Source organism: Pongo pygmaeus, chromosome 9 (genome assembly GCF_028885625.2).
Source record: "Pongo pygmaeus isolate AG05252 chromosome 9, NHGRI_mPonPyg2-v2.0_pri, whole genome shotgun sequence".
NCBI lineage: Eukaryota > Metazoa > Chordata > Mammalia > Primates > Hominidae > Pongo > Pongo pygmaeus.
Genome location: NC_072382.2, coordinates 119121441 through 119138493, shown reverse-complemented (window position 1 = coordinate 119138493; position 17053 = coordinate 119121441). Strand labels below are relative to the sequence as shown.

General features: G+C 46.9%; 1 protein-coding gene across 17 annotated transcripts in view; it reads right to left on the bottom strand.

Moving 5' to 3' along the window:
* Positions 1–17053, bottom strand: part of CEP164 (centrosomal protein 164) — a 91901-nt gene that overhangs the window by 42580 nt on the left and 32268 nt on the right. For 10 of the 17 annotated variants that reach the window (XR_010127647.1, XR_010127648.1, XR_010127646.1 and 7 more), the window contains 4 exons: positions 13902–15587; positions 8546–8704; positions 8005–8139; positions 7046–7123 (listed from right to left, as the gene is read on the bottom strand). Coding sequence is in view for 14 of the 17 variants with exons in the window: in XM_063671477.1 (XP_063527547.1) it covers positions 7046–7123; positions 8005–8139; positions 8546–8704; positions 13902–15587 (2058 nt within the window). In the remaining 3 variants the exon portion in view is untranslated. Of the gene's footprint in view, positions 1–7045; positions 7124–8004; positions 8140–8545; positions 8705–10943; positions 11073–13901; positions 15588–17053 lie in introns of all 17 variants that reach the window. The other 7 variants (XM_063671485.1, XM_063671484.1, XM_063671483.1 and 4 more) reach the window with 4 other exon arrangements.

Sequence of the window (17053 nt, the reverse complement as noted above, 5' to 3'; positions counted from 1 at the left end):
GATCCCCATCCACTGGTGGGCCTGGAAGTCACTACACTGGACGATACAACTCTGTCACCACCTATCATGTCCTCAAGTAATAAATCTGTCTTGCTCCAGCACCATTAGCCACATCATAAGACTGTAGACTCAAAAGCCAGTATTTATTTCAGATGATGATGGATCATCATGTGAGAGAAAGGCAGCAAAGTCTCAAATTTCTGTTTTTCATGTTTAATAGGCAGCAGGGGAAAAATTATCAGGAGAGAGCTCTTCGTCCCTAAAGCCTCCCGGGTACATGCTGCTGATCAGCAGCAGCCTCGGAGACAGCATCCTCACCGAGCACTGCCGACTTGGGTCCCTCTGAGAAGCAGATGCCAAGTTAGGGTTAGATGTACAAGAGATTTAAGGGAGATGTCTACAAAGGATAAAGGAAGTGAGCAGAGCCTCCAGACTTTCTCTAGTTCTGGGAAAGTCTTGGTCAGCCCAGCAGAGTCGCCTAGTAGGCTGCCATTAGAGGAGTCCCATATCTGCAGAAATGGCTCTGCTTTCTGACCCCTGTTGTGCCCATCACCAGTAGGAAACACTTCTATGAAGCAGGGTGGATAGAAAGGGCAGTGCTGGAGGCTGTCAATCTGCTAAGCTCCCCTTGACAGGGTCTCTTGAAAGGAAATCTGAGCAGTGCATCTCTACAGTGGCCACGCCCTGCGCCTCACATACAAACCTCACTTTAAAGACTAGTAAAAACCCAAGGCTGCTTCCACTACATTCCTTAGAGTCAGTCAAAAGAGAAAAATAAAACCCTCCCTTGGAAATACAGCCAGTAATCTCTGCTGGGCTTGGGCTGAGAAGCCTTCCTCCTAGAAAACATCTGTGCTAACACTTGGGCTGCCAGACTGAATAACTTCCGATGAGGGATTTTTAAGACTTCCTGATTCCCTATTCTGAAGACTCAAGGACCATGATGACTAGAGAGTGGAGAGGTCCAAGAAGCAGCCCTAAGCATGGCATTTATTGATGCTCTGTTAAAGTGTCTGCTGTGCCCAAAGAAATGACCCTCTCCCTGCAAGCCTGAGAACCCACTGACAAGCTAACCCAGGCTTCCTAGGGATCATTACACAAGTCAGTAAAGCAGAGTAATTCAGAGCTCAGCTTTGGAGACAGAGGCTGCCCAGGCTCAAATTTTGGCTCCACACTTACAGATGTGTGACCTTAGGCAAATTATTTACTTCTATGTGCCTCAGTTTCTTTCACTAAAATACTGGGAGGTAGTATTGCTTACCCCATAGGGAGCGTTGTTGGGAAGACTAAATGAGTTAGCACTCATCAAATGAATTAAGGAACTCAGAATTGTGACTGGCACACTGTCAGTGTCCCACGAATGTTAACTTACGTTATGTAATGAGACTTACACATTCATTCACTGAGCACATTCTATGTGCCAAACACTGCCTTGGGAATCCAAATATGGCCAAACCATAGATCCTGCCCTCAAGGAATTGAGCTAATATTGAGAAAAGTGAAATGTTCCCAATGGCTTTGGTTATGAGCCTTGACTGCCCAAAGCAAAGAGGCCACCAGACACAGTGGTGATACTGTCATCAGGCCCAACCCTGTCCCAGAAAGAAGAGCAGAAGGGAAAGTAGAGAAGGCACGAAGGAAGCTCACGCCTTGGCAGCATGCATGCGGGTACCTGCCAGTGCTACCCCTCCCAGCATCCCTAACCTCGAGCATGGAATAATCTGCCAGGACCACTGGGCTAAGAGAAGGGAGACAAACTTCTCCTCTTCAAGTGAAGCAGCTTCAGGCTGAGCCTAATGGCCTTCTCATCTCTAAACAACCAAAGGCCGATCCCCAGCAGAAGCTCATATCCAGTCTGTGGGGTACTAAGGACTCCAAGAAGGAGGTGGGAGTTGCCTGGGGCGGGCAAAGGGTGTCGGGCCAACCACACCCCCTTACTCGGCAAGCAGGGCCAACCGACCCTGGCCAGGCTCATCCCAAGATTAAAGAAAGGCTCCCCCCGGCTTGAAGTTGGGAGTGAAACCTGGTCCTAAGAGGGCTGCCTACAAATACACCTTAGATGAGGTATCAGACCACAAACAGTCCCTATGGCCTTCAGGATAAAATTTAAACTCCTACTTGGCCCCACAGCCCTTAAGGCCCAGCTCCTGCCTGCCTCTCATGGCTCACCTCCAGGCAAACGCTCAGACACTCTCTCCTCCCACCTGTGGATAAACATCACCCTAATTCAGTACTTGGCCACGCAATTCCTAAAACACACATACACACATACTACCCCAACACACTTCCCCTGGTCCTCACCACATCACCTCTTCCAGGATGCCTTTCTTGATCCCTGGGTCAGCTGACCTGAAATGAGCCTTCCCCATCATCTACTTTAATAGCTATTGTATTTGCTGATTTCCTTATCTGTTTCCGTCACCAAATTAGCTCCTCAGTGCTTGTTTTCTAGCACTATTGTCCTCAGTGCTTAGTTTCTAGCACATAACAAGTGCTTAGTAAAGGTTTGTTGACCAAATTGTTAAATATGAATAAGTGTGTCATAAAAAGATAGGAGCTGAGGTTTCCCTTCCTAGCCTGCAAAAAGGAGATGTAATATTTACTTTACACGGTTATATAGGGATTAGACTATATTTATCACAGTGCTTATTAAATGAAAAATAGCTAAGCAAATGTTAGCTATTAATTAACTACTCAAGATGATGGAAAAACAAGTAACCTATCAAAAATCAGAGAATACAAGACACAGAGATTCCCATCTTTGAGAGGATCAGGAAAAATAACTAATGGGTACTAGGCTTAATGCCTGGGTGATGAAATAATCTGTACAACAAACCCCCATGACACAAGTTTACCTATGTAACAAACCTGCACAGATACCCCTGAACTTAAAATAAAAATTAAAAAGAGAGGATACCTAATGCTAAATGATGAGTTAATGGGTGCAGCACATGTATACATATGTAACAAACCTGCACGTTGTGCACATGTACCCTAAAACTTAAAGTATAATAAAAAAAAAAAATTAAAAAGAGAGAGATTCCCATTCTTACACATGAGAGAATATAGGCAAATTCCAATAATCTTAGGCCCAGCTCAATTCTTATGCTTAAATTCTTCAAAAGAAAATTTTCACATGATAGGGCTCATTCTAGTCTGCCTTACCTAAAACAGTAAAACGTGTGTAATATTAAAATAAATGACCTTGCATTCTCTGCACCATGTTGACTAACTGCAATCACAGGACAGCACCTCAAGGGTGAGGAAAGCAGAGGGAGGTGAAGCATTTGTTGTAGATTATCCACAAATGGATGTACATGAGCTGAGTGTCTGGAGAAGCCATCCAACTCCATGAGCATCTCCCTTCACCTGGCCCCTGCCCCCTTGTCTCCTGGCCCAAGGCCTGAAGCTCCAACCAGGTATACACTCTAGACACCCAAGTCCAGTCTCCTGCCCTGGGCTCTGCGGGAAATGCAGGCAAAGGCGGGGCCTCAGTCTCAACACAGCTTTGCCCTCAGCTCATCCCTGCTCACACTCCTTCTGTCTCCTCCTTTCACAGCCCCAGGTCCTTGAGCATCTCAAGGCACATTTCTGCTGCTTTTTCAAAAAAGACTTTACCATCTGCAGGAAGAAAGAGCAGGAGACAGCTTATAAGAATCATTTCATGAATATTTAACATGCCCCCCAAAAGCTATGAGGTTCTTCTGCCCAGAGCACAAAGACAAGGACCCCTGCAATCTACACAGCACAGGGGACAGAGCATGAAGGATAAGGAGCTGAACCCATGTCTGTGCATTGACCGTGTTCTGCAGAGACCCCCATCAAGCTGATCATCAGTCCAATTTATTTTTCAGATTTATTCCTGCCCAGTTGGTCTCAATTCTTTGCACAGCTCCCCAGTGTTGTTAGCACTTTCCAATCGCACCGACATCATCCTGTTATTTCTAAGCCCAGGCTCCCTCCTGCTCCTTTGATCCACTGATGGGCTTTTCACCAGCACCACATGGCCACATAAAGTCTGCTCGCCTACCCTTCAGCCTCCTGGCTTTTGCTCACCCTGTTCAGTGTCGGTTCCATGAACCTCTCTCTCTTCAGTCTGTAATAGACTTGAAGTGGGTTTAAGTTGGAAAGCAGGAGAGGAGGGAGGAGACGAGAAGAGATGCATTCTTGCCATCCTACTGCCCTCTCATGGAATCATGAGCAAAGTGACTGCTCAGTGAGACAGGATAAAACTAACCTCAGAAGTCCATCTCCATCCTAGGCTGTCTGGGACACTCAGGAGTGGGGAAAGGTGGGCAGTTCAGAGAATCCAAAGACTGTAAACTGAGACAAAAGCCATTTTCAAAGAGCAGGGACCAAGCAGAGGCAGCATTGGCTGTCCTGAAACCCCCCTTTACCCCCACCACTAACACTCCCAACAGGAAAAGCCCTGATTCCTGCCTTAAGTTAGAACATAGGAATCCAACACTCCATGTGACAAAAAGAACTAAATCTGCGGGGATGCTAGAGACAGGGGTAGGAGGTGTATTTAACACCACCCACTCCAGACATTTCCCCTCATCACACTGGGGTGCCTATTTATATTAAAGAGGTTATAAAAATGTTTAAAAGTCCCCACTCCCCGCAAAGAAGCACATAGTCATCAGAAGGAGAGCTTTTAGAAATCCACCCTTCAGGCTGGGCATGGTGGCTCACGCCTGTAATCCCAGCACCTTGGGAAGCCGTGGCGTGCAGATCACCTGAGGTCAGGAGTTCGAGACCAGCCTGGCCAACATGGTGAAACCCCGTCTCTACTAAAAATACAAAAATTAGCCAGGCATGGTGGCAGGCGCCTGTAATCCCAGTTACTCAGGAGGCTGAGGCAGGAGAATCCCTTGAGCCCGGGAGGCGGAGGCTGCAGTGAGCCAAGATCACGCCATTGCACTCCAGCCTGGGGGACAAGAGCGAGACTTTATCTAAAAAAAAAAAAAAAAAGAAAAAAAAAAGAAATCCACCTTTCAAAGAAGAAAAAGTCTTTTTTGTTGACATTTACAATCCATTATGAAGTAAATGTTAACAAGCCCAAGGTCAAAGTAAATCATGATCAATCCACATCAGGATCTTCAATCCACCAGATGACAGCAGGGACCAAGTACCCACTCTATCCAGAAACTGGAAAAGCCAAGTGAAGAAAAAAATATGACATAACCTGCCTGGACACTCTCTCTGTCCCGGGGTGGCTCATTCACTCATTCACAAGTTCATTCTCTCGATTGTTGAACAAAACATACCCAAGTGCTTCCTATGTTTCAGAGGCAGCGGGCTAGGTGCTGCCTGGCCATACAGAAATGAATAGGGCAGAATCTCCAGCCTCAACTTGCTCATTCTCATAGAGATTGTCTTCTTCCTCCACAAGCAAATAAGTCCTCTGACACCCCTAGTCCTATACATGGTCAACCTTCTAGGCACAAAGCCTGAGCATCTCCTTTGATCAATATAGGTCTTACTAGTGGTGGAGAAGAAAATAAAGTTATCATTTCAGGGAACTAAACAGATTGAAGGCTTTAGATTTAATCCTTCCAGACTAGGCCCCACTCAGAAGGAATCGTTTCAAAGCAGATCTATATCAGCTTGATAATAAAAATGGGACACTTAGAAAAAAGTGTCACATTTGGCAAGAAATTGTAAAGTCATAATCAAAAGATATCTGACAGTGCAGAGCCAAAATGCTGAACAGTTTCTGAGGTTACAGGCAAAGTCTAACTACAAAAAGAGTCCTATGCTGGGCACAGTGGCTCACGCCTGTAATCCCAGCACTTCGGGAGCCCAAGGTAGGTGGATCACTTAAGCCCAGGAGTTCAAGACCAGCCTGGGAAACATAGCAAAACCCCATCTCTACAAAAAATAGCCGGGTGTGGTGGTGGGCGCCTGTGGTCCCAGCTACTTGGGAGGCTGACATGTACTCCAGCCTGGGCAACAGAGTAACACCCCGTCTCAAAAAAAAAAAAAAAAAGCCCTGTCCAAAGGCTAGACTTGGGTCACCCACAATTCAGGTCTCAAGTACCAAATCAGGGGCTATCAGCCAGCACATCTGAAACCTCAAGTGGCCTGAGACACTAATCCTGGCTCTTAAGGTAAAGTGATTTCCAAGAAACAAGTCAGAAATAATAAGGGATAATGAGAAAACAAATTGAAATTCAGGATGTAAGCACTTCTGTTTTACTGATCAGTTTTGTGATCTTTCTAATAAAATGTGAGTGACTTGTTTGATGTTAAGGTATTGAAAGTATTTAACAGAACTTGATATATTAGATTTGTGAAAAGTTTAAATGATTGAGCCTGCAACCAATATTTAAATATTTAGGGAAATCTAATTGTTGAGTTCATGATTCATAGGTTGTATAAATACTTAGGGAATATTTAGAGAAATGTTATATTTAAATGAATACACTGGACACTAAACAAAGGATACATGGTAGGGAAAGCTTCTTTCTAGGTACAAAAACACATGGCTGGGCACAATGGCTCACACCTGTAATTCCAGCACTTTGGGAGACCAAGATGGAAGGACTGCTTGAGGCTGGGAGTTTGAGACCAGTCTGGTCAACAGAGAGACCTCGTCTGTGCAAAAAATGTAAAAAGTAGCCAGGCATGGGTGCATATGCCTGTAGTCCTAACTACTCAGGAGGCTGAGGCAGAGGATCACTTGAACCCAGGAATTCAAAGCAGTGAGCTCTGTTCACACCACTGTACTCCAAGCTGGGCAACAGAGTGAGGCCCTGTCTCTTAAAAAAAAAAAAAAAAAAAAAAAAAGCATTGGAGGTTTTAGGTATTACAATAACATAATGAGTGTTGACATCTGTTTGTTTAGAGGCAGGGTCTGGAAGGGACAGGAATCCATTCATTTATTCTTGTCCTTCCCCAAACCCCAGAAATCTCATCTGGAAGGACTGGGACAAAATGGTTCTTTTTCCAAATATGCATTACAATAAAGCAGCAGGGCTTAATAAAGACAGGAGGGATATGCCAGGCTGACACATGTGCCTGTAGGGATTAAGGCTCTTACCTCATACTCAAAGTCACCCCCCAGTGCCCCAATGTCCAGGTGTAGGTTCTTAAGAGGCTCACTTGAGCTGTGGACACTCTAGAAACAAAAATGATGACAAGTGGTAAGTCTAAAGAAACTGGTCAACCCAGCATGAGGGGTGTGCAGAGGGAAAAGTGGGGCACTGCTGAGCTGGCAGGCGGGCCCAGGCAGGGCTTCAGAGGACTCAGAGCAGGACCACCACTGAGGCAGCCTCACTAAACGGCTCTCCATCCAGCACAAACTATGCTGTGCACCAAGCAAGTGGCCAAGGTGCTTTCTGCTGGCTGTACTTTCCGGATCAGATCTAGAAGGCATAATAGACTGCTCAAGAAATGAAGCTGTGGGCCAAAAAAAATTCTTGCTTTTTAAAAAAGTAGCACAGAGATCAGCCAAAGGTGGAAACAACCCATATATATTCATCAACAGTTGAGTAGATAAACAAAATGTGGCATATCCATACCATGGAATATTATTCAGCCTTAAAAAGGACCAAAGTTCTAATACATGCTACAACATAGATGAAGCTTGAAACATCATGCTAAGTGAAATAAGCCAGACACAAAAGGACAAATATTGTATAATTCCACTTATATGAAGTACCTAGAATAGGTAAATTCATAGACACAGAAAGCAGATTAGGTTTCCAGGGACGGAGGAAGAGGGAATAGGAAGTTATCATTCAATAGGTACACAGTTTCTATTTGGGATGATGAACAAGTTCTAGAAATGAATAGTGGCGGTGGGGAAGTGCAGAAAAAAGAAATGGATAGTGGTGTTGGGTGCACACATTGTGATTCATACCACTGAATTTTAACTTTAAAATGGTTAAAAGGGCAAATTTTATGTTACATATTTTTTCTATCACAGCAAAAACATTTTCAAACGGAAAAAATATAGCACAGAGGGTTTCCAGGCCAGGGAGAGGACTTCATCATTACCTGGTTGTCACTTTCCTCCTCATCCTCCTCATTGGTTTCTTCTCCTAAAGCCAAGAGGCTGAGAGCAGTCTTGTCCTCATGTATGGAGCCCAAGAGACCCTTTGTATAAGCAGAGGTCTTGACACCCTGTGAAGGCTTCAAAATAGAGAAGGACAGTCAAAGGACTCACTTGGAAGACCTTTGGAATGACCTTTAGAATGCTCCTCCCCACTCTCTATGTCAATGTCTCCCAGATCAAGTGCCACCATGTCCATGAAGCTGACCTGGCGACTGCAGCTCACATCAATGACTCCCTTCGCCCACTCCTACTGCCTTAGCTGCGGAGACTCGGAAATCAGCACTGATGTCCCTGCAGCATGGGTCTATCCTCCACAGCCCAGAGTCCACATTCATACAGGTGCGAATTACATTTTCCCAACTGGATTACGAACTCTGAGGACTCCACCGATTCTATTTCTCACCCCTAGGCCATAGTTCCTGGTATGGCACACGGGAGGCCCCACAGGAACTACAGACACTGAACACAAGAGAAAGTACTTACTAGCACGAGTTCTTCAAGCTGACGTCCAGACTCCACTGAGCTCCCCAGGCTCACGCTTTGAGATCCACGAAGGGCAGAGGGTGGGGTATCCACAAGACCTCGTAAAGGAGCCAGGCCCCCAAGAGGAACATGAACTGGGGCTAATGAGGAACCCAGGGCCTGGGCAACAGAAAACATCTTGTTACAACCCAAGAAACCATGTGGCTCTGGGAGTGTCGGAGACAGATATAAAAATAAAACATTTAAATCCTGCACGCTCAAATTTAAACCACCTCCGCTCAGAGGCTGCTAATGAAACACAACATCCAGAAATTACCATTGTGCCAACTGTGTGAGAAATCACAGGCTGGTTTCCTGATTCTCATAAGTCTCATGCTATCTCACAGTAAACAGTTCTTTTACATCTGGCAGATGCTGCATGGGGTTCTGCTCTCCTTTCAGAAGCCATATAGGAGGCCGGGCATGGTGGCTCACGCCTGTAATCCCAGCACTTTGGGAGGCAGAGCCGGGTGAATCACGAGGTCAGGAGTTTGAGACCAGCCTGGCCAATATGGTGAAGCCCTGTCTACTAAAAAATACAAAAATTAGCCGGGCGTGGTGGCAGGCGCCTATAGTCCCAGATACTCGGGAGGCTGAAGCAGGAGAATCACTTGAAACTGGGAGGCAGAGGTTACAGTCAGCCAAGATCACGCCACTGCACTTCAGCCAGGCAACAGAGCAAGACTCTGTCTCAAAAAAAAAAAAAAAGCCAGGCACAGTGGCTCACGCCTGTAATTCCAGCACTTTGGGAGGCCGAGGTGGGCGGATCACCTGAGGTCAGGAGTTCAAGACCAGCCTGGCCAACATGGTGAAACCCTGTCTCTACTAAAAATACAAAAATTAGCCGGGCGTGGTGGCACATGCCTGTAATCCCAGCTACTCAGGAGGCTGAGGCAGGAGAATCACTTGAACCCGGGAGGCGGAGGTTGCAGTGACCAGAGATCACACCACTGCACTCCAGCCTGGGCGACAGAGCGAGACTCTGTCTCAAAAAAAAAAAAGCCATGTAAGAAGGATGCGGGAGGGGAAAGCAGAGACAAATCCTCATCTACCAGAAGAATTCTCAATTGATAAAGTTTAAAATTGATGAGTCAAGAAAAAGCAGTCTAAGTGTATTATTTACAAAGAGGGAAGTAAACACCACAACAGAATGGTTGCCTTTGAGGAGGGCTCTGTACAGTGAAGTGCTATACTTTCTTATATGCCTTTTAGTACTATTTGACTTTTTTAACTACGGATATGCACTACTCTGATTAAAATCTATGACCAAGGCATAGTGGCTCACATCTGTAGTCCCAGCACTTTGGGAGCCCAAGGTAGGAAGATCACTTAAGGCCAGGAGTTCAAGACCAGCCTGAGCAACATAGCAAGACCCCATTTCTACAGAAATATTTTAAAGATTAGCCAGATGGGGTAGCATGCATCTGTAGTCGCACCTACTCAGGAGGCTGAGGAGGAAGGACTGCTTGAGCCCAGGAGCTGGAGGCTACAGTGAGCTATGATAGCACCACTGTACTCCAGTCTGGACAACAGAACAAGACCCTATCTCAGACCAGCCTAGGCAACACAGTGAGACCCTGTCTCTACAAAAAAATAAAAAAATTAGCTGGACATGGTGACACACGCCTGTGGTCCTAGCTACTTGGGAGGCTGAGGCGGCAAGATCAATTAAGCCCAGGAGTTCAAGGTTATAGTGAGATATAACCACTGTACTCCAGGCTGGGAGATAGCACAAGACTCTGCCTCTAAAAAATAAAAATGACCCTGTCTGGAAAAAAAATCAACACTAACCACAAAAAAATACACACGAGCAACAAAAAAAGGACTCTCTCCTCTCTCCACTGATGAGGAAGGTGGCTGAAAGGAGCCTTGCCTAAGGGCAGTAGTGGGGCTGACCAGGTCCCTTCTTTTCCCTGTTCTCCTTCCTGCAAGCAAGGGCTGGGGAAAGAAATCAGGCTGAGTCAGAATTCGTGAGACCTCCCACTACTCACAGACTCTCCGATTCTCAGTTTACTCTCATCTGCAAGATGGAGATGATGTGTGCCTTGCCACCTGACTAGGTGTGTAGAGAAGCTCAAGGAGATGAGTGCTAGGGGCCTTTGTGAGTGGCCCAGGGCTACACCAGCATTATAAAATTGCCACCATCACAGGGATTCACATTACAATAATCTAGGCTTATCAGAAGCAAGGATGGCAATCTGGTGACAATTTACAAAGACCCCTTCAAAATTCATTTCTCAAACTTAAAATGTCTAAGATGACACAAAAATTCCAATCCTCCCTAATCCCACAAAGACTGAAGAGAGAAAAGGAAACCCAGAGGCGGTCAGGCTGAGGTTCAGAAGATCCATCTTCTCACCTGTAGCCTCAGCCTAGGGGCCAGACCAGTGGGTGGGTTCCCAGCAGGGCCCATTTCTGCATCAGATGCTCATCAGGAAAGTAAGGTGAGAACCACTCCTGAGCTTCTGCAGGTCCACAATCATCTGGCCTGTTGTAGAACATGTTTGTGAAGGAGAAAACAGGCTGATAATCGTAACACTGGCCAGCAGTGCACTGGCTAAACACCTTCCGTGCAATGTCTCATTTTACTCTCACAACCACCTGAGACCTGAGACTGGCTCTTCCATTATCCACAGTCCCCATATGAGCAAACGGAGGTTGGTGAGGTCAAGAACTCTGCCCAGGCTGGGCGTGGTGGCTCACGCCTGTAATCCCAGCACTTTGAGAGGCTGAGGCGGGCGGATTACCTAAGGTCAGGAATTCAAGACCAGCCTGGCCAATATGGTGAAACCCTGTCTCTACTAAAATACAAAAATTAGCCAGGCGTGGTGGCAGGTGCCTGTAATCCCAGCTACTGAAGAGGCTAAGGCAGGAGAATCACTTGAACCCGGGAGATAGAGGTTGTAGTGAGGTGACATCATGCCACTGCACTCCAGCCTCTCAGCCTGGGTTACAGAGTGAGACCCTGTCTCAAAAAAAAAAAAAAAAAAAAAAAAAAAGAACCCTGCCTAAAGTCACAGAGCCAGTGAGGGGCAGAAATGGGATTGGAACCCAAGGCTATTTCTAAGACAGTACTTTATACCAGCTCTGGCTGTGGCAGAAAAAAGAGCCTAGGACATACATGGTCCCTGACACCTATAACCCCAGTACTTTCGGAAGCCAAGGCAGGAGGATCACTTTTAGGCTAGGGGTACAAGACCAGTCTGGGCAACACAGTAAGACCCCATGTCTACAAAAAAATAATTTTTAATTAGCTGGGTATGGTGGTACACATCTGTAGTCCCAGCTACTCGGGAGGATTGCTTAAGCCCAGGAGCTCAAGGCTGTAGTGAGCTACGATCACACCATTGAACTCCAGCATGGACAACAGAGCAAAACTCTGGTCTCTTAAAAAAAAAAAAAAAAAAAAAAATGGCCGGGGGAGGGGAAGAGCCCAAGAAAACTTCTTCAAGGTAAACTAGGCAAACCAGGCATGCTCCTCCTGGTTTCAGCCCTTCCAACCAGCCTATGTATCAGCAAGCAAAATTATCACCACACTGTATTTATGGAAAATTACAGACTCCTAACATGGCTGGCTAATTTGCTAACGTGCTGGGGGCTTGAGGGAGGGAGACAAGCATGCTGAGGGCTTTGTTCTCCCAGGCCTTGACCAAATCAGCGATTAGCGGAGAAATTATACATTCCTGGCTCCTAGCTGATCATCTTCTATAGATGGCCATTAACTCTGAGTATGGGGCTATGCGTGGAGTTGTCCTTCAGAGCAGACAGACTTACTGCCATTGGGCTAATTAAAACTTTCAGGATAATCGGCAGCTTATCCGATATTTATAGTGCTACAGTAGTTATTAAAGCTAACAGAGAACCAGTGCAAGCCAGCAATTAGGAAGCAGAGGGAACAACTGGATAAAGCCACAGCTGGGCAACAGCAAAAGAATAGCTGGAGAAATTCAGATTGATCCCCATGGTCTCTGATCCAACTTGACTTCTGAATGAAGAATATGGTGACTCTTTAAAGGGACAAAGGTAGAATGATAGGGCAAGGCCAGCCATTTGATAAATTCCAGTAGGGGAGGAAGTGAACTCAAGAGTGACATCACAAATATGGTCTACACAAGCCTGACACAGGTTATCCATGTGGTTTTCTGGGGACCCTAGGAGGCAAAGAGCAGAAGCAGCTCACTGGATGGCAGAGAAAGGTTCTGGCCTCTGTCTCTCATAAGAATATTAGCTCTCAGGCCAGGCACGGCAGATCACTTGAGGTCAGGATCTGAAGCAGGCAGATCTGAAGCAGGCAGATCACTTGAGGTCAGGAGTTTGAGACCAGCCTGGCCAACATGACAAAACTCCGTCTCTACTAAAAATACAAAAATTAGCCAGGTGTGTTGGCACACGCCTGTAGTCCCAGCTACTCAGGAGGCTGAGGCACAAGAATAGCTTGAACCCAGGAGGTGGAGGTTGCAATGACCCGAGATGGCACCACTGCACTCCAGCCTGGGCAACAGAGCAAGACTGTCAAAAAAAAAAAAAAAAAAAAAGGAATATTAACTCTCTAATCAGGTGCAGTGGCTCATGTCTATAATCCCAGCACTTGGGGAGGCCAAGGCAGGTGGATCGCTTGAGACCAGGAGTTCAAGACCAGCCTGGCCAACATGGCAAAACTGCATTTCTACTAAAAACACAAAAAAATTGGCTGGGAGTGGTGGTGAGCACCTGTAATCCCACCTATTCGAGAGGCTGAGGCATGAAAATCACTTGAACCTGGGATTCAAGCGATGGAGGTGCAGATTGTAGTGAGCCAAGATCCACTGCACTCCAGCCTGGGCAACAGAACAAAACCCTGTCTAAAAAATAAAATAAAAAATAATATTAACTTTCTAGTTCTGTCTGATTTTAAGAAGAAATAAAGTTCAGAGCTTTGGGGTAGGCTGCCTATTTCCAAATAGGAAGGACCTCTCTCTAGAATCAGCTGATAGGAAAAACTTCCCAAATCCCAGGAAGGTGTTTATATCCTGCACGAATGCCAGGATTAGCGACGTTCTCCTCACCCTCAAAACTGATCATGTTCAAAGCACATGAACCACCCGGGGAAGGGAAATCATAGATACCCTCAGCCCTATCTTGCAGGTGATGGGGTAGAAGAAACTTCAAATATGTGTCATCCCATAAAATGGCCATTTGGGTAGTTAAAGGGCCAATAGTTACCAAGGTAGGGTGGGTAACAGGAATGCAGGCCTGATGGCTGTGGTAAGACATCAATTCCACCTGCTCCCTCCCTGCCAGGTTTAGGCCTTTAGGCCATGCTCACTAAGAAGCCTACCTGGTTGAGATGCTGCATCTTGCCTGGCTCTGTAGCAAGCCCTCCGCTGGAGCTCCACTGGACTAGCCCCTGCCTGAGGGTGCTGCTGCTTGGCTGGAAATGGCCTTGCTGAGAGGCCTCTTGCCCAGCAGGGGCAAGGGCCACCTCCTGAGGACGTTCCAGCAGCTCTGGCTCCCATGACAGAAACCTCGAGTCCCTCTCCATGACTCTGATGGCCTCGTGCTCACCCTCACTAGACATCTTAGAAGACTCAGCTGCCATGCAACAGACTGTGCTGGCGCTGTGTCTGCACGGCATGTCCTGCATGCTCTCAGGCAGCCCCAGGCCCTCCGGCCACCTGGAGATCTTGACCATCTGCAGGATGTGCTGATAGAACCTCTGGTCCTCAGAGTAGTCTTCACTTTCTGACTGCTCCTCGTCAGGGCTCTGCATGTGGGACATGTGAGGAACTAAGAAGGGGCTGAAGTGTTGATCTCTGAGACCCAAGTCTGGCTGAGCCACACCCTCCTCAGATCGCCGTGAGCTCTGCAGGTTCCAAGGGAAGTTGTTCACCTCATCCAGGATAGGAGAGCCCAGGTGTGAGGCCAGGTTGCTGCTGCTGCTGCTGCTGCTGCTGCTCTCCAAGTCAGGCCCAGACACGCTAGGTTTCTGATCTTTATAAGGGAGCTCTGCAGACCCTAGGGCCTGTCTCTTCTCACTGGCAGGAGGCTCCTTGGGGGCCCTCCCTGAAAGGGGATTCTGAGCTGGTTCTGATGTCAGGGTTTCAGGTGGTATTAGCAAGAGCCCCTGAGGCAGATCTTCAGCTAAGGCCCCTAGAGCCTCAGGGTCACTGGGCTCTGTTTCCTTGCAGCTTCCTGGGATATCCTTATTGACAAGCTTGGAGACCTGTTCCATCCACAGTCCAGGAGGTTCTCTCCTCCTCCTCCCGCTGCCTATGCTCCCACCTTCCCCAGGAACTCCCTGCCAGCTCAGGTCTTCAGTAGGGCTGCTATCTAACAACAACTTGCTCTTCCTGGCAGGCAACATGTGGCCAGAAGAACAAGAGGACAGGGAGGGCTCCTCCTCAGGAGATGACATGGGAATGGGGCTTTGGCCCTTGTCCCCTCCAGGGCCAGTGGGGCTCAGTTTGGCTAAGCTGTGGCTGTGCTGCTCCCCTTTCAGTGGCAGGCCTTTGATGGCTTCAGAAAGCTTTGAGTGGACAGAGGCCTGGCTCCTGCTTTCTACCACATCCTGCACATTTTGGAGAAGCCCAGTGTTCTGAGGGGCTGGAATGCCCAGTTTCTGCTGTCTGCTTCTCATTTCCAGCTCTTCTGTTTCAGGGTCTGAAAACCCCAGGTAGATTTTCTCTGTCGCCTTCTGGAGTTTCTCCAGACCCTGCTGATCACCTAAGTCTCTCCTGCATTGGGCTGGGGCCCTGCCTAAGATTTTCTCCATGTCAGCAAAGACCTGGTGGATTTGGGAAGGTTGGCCTTTGGAAAGTGGCTGCAGCTTTCTAGGAAGGGCACCCATGAAACACCAGGGAGTGTCGCCCGGCATGCCTGGGCTCTTTCCTTTGTTATAGGATCCCTCACTTCTAGCCTGAATCTCTTGATCTAGGTCCAGATCAGCAAGCCCAGGTGCTGACGGAGGGGACAGGCCACAGAGAAAGGATGAAGGAGGCAGAAGTCCCTCCTCAGGCTGTGTTTCCTAGATGGGTATATAAACATGCAGAGAAAACGAAGACAAAGTACTTCTGATTTACACTTGCTACCTCAGCCCTTGGCAAGCCCTCAGCAGAAACCCACCCTCTATTTAAACCCTAAAACTTAAAGTATAATAAATAATAAATAAATAAATAAATAAATAAATAAAATCAATAGCCAAAAATAATAGTAATTTAAAAATTTAAAAAATAAAAAATAAAGTAAAACACAAACTGAAGAGGGAAGAAAAGATAAAAACTCCCTTGGGCTGAAAATATGTTGTTTTCTAGGCTCCAGTTTCCTTATCTACAAAGAGGAGGCTCGACTAGATCAATGGTTTGCAAACCTTGCTCCACGGAAACTGCGAAGTTCAGTACCTTGGGGTACTATATTGTGCATGTGACAGAGAAGAGGTGTCACAAAGACCCACACTGCCAAGTTCAACCAAAGAAGCTCCATTTCTTTTTTTATAAGCTGGACCTCTATAGAGGAACTGACTTGAAGACAGGGCTCTACTACAAACTAAAGTCTGAAAATCGTCAACCAGATTATCCCTAAGGTACTATCCAGCTCTCAGATTCTGTGATTGATTAGTTTTATAAAATGCATCAACCTTGGGCCGTGTGTAGTGGCTCACGCCTGTAATCCCAGCACTTTAGGAGGCTGTGGCGGGCGGATCACTTGAGGTCAGGAGTTCGAGACTAGCCTGGCCATCATGGTGAAACCCCATCTCTACTAAAAATACAAAAAATTAGCCGGGCACAGTGGTGGGCGCCTGTAGTCCCTGCTCCTCAGGAGGCTGAGGCACGAGAATTGCTTGAACCCAGGGGGCGGAGGTTGCAGTGATCCAAGATCATGCCACTGCACTCCAGCCTGGGCAACAAAGCAAGATGCTGTCTCAAAAAAAAAAAAAAAAGAAGAAGAAGAAGAAGAAGAAAAGTCCACCAACCTTATCAAGGACACCCAGAAATTTTTTAACAGGGAGAGACGAGAAGCATAACAAATGACCCGAGACTTGAAAACTCAGTCTAGCATTGGCTACCAAAGGAAACAGTGGGTATTGCTTGAGAGACCTCCACATGGTCATAGACCCTCTGGGCTAGAGAAACTTCTAAAAAATCAACCACTCCTCTACAAACATTCACACTGAACCCCACCTGACTGTGAGTGCACACCTCCAGAGAGTCCAAACCACTTGCGTCCAGGCTGCCTGCCTGGCTCAGAGCTGTCCCCTGGACAAACTCAAGTTTGAGGCACCTGTCCTGAGCCCTAAGAACCAGACTGACAGCCCAGGGCTGTCCCATTTTCTTCATTTCCTGAAACCACGGAAGGAACTCTTTTTAACAGAGAGCTCTAAGAATCCAATCACATGTCTACATCTCGGTCCTTTACCCAGCTCTCCACCCCAGAACCCTCACTTCATTCCATCTCCCGCCTTTCATCAAGCCACAGCCTGCCCACATGCCTGAC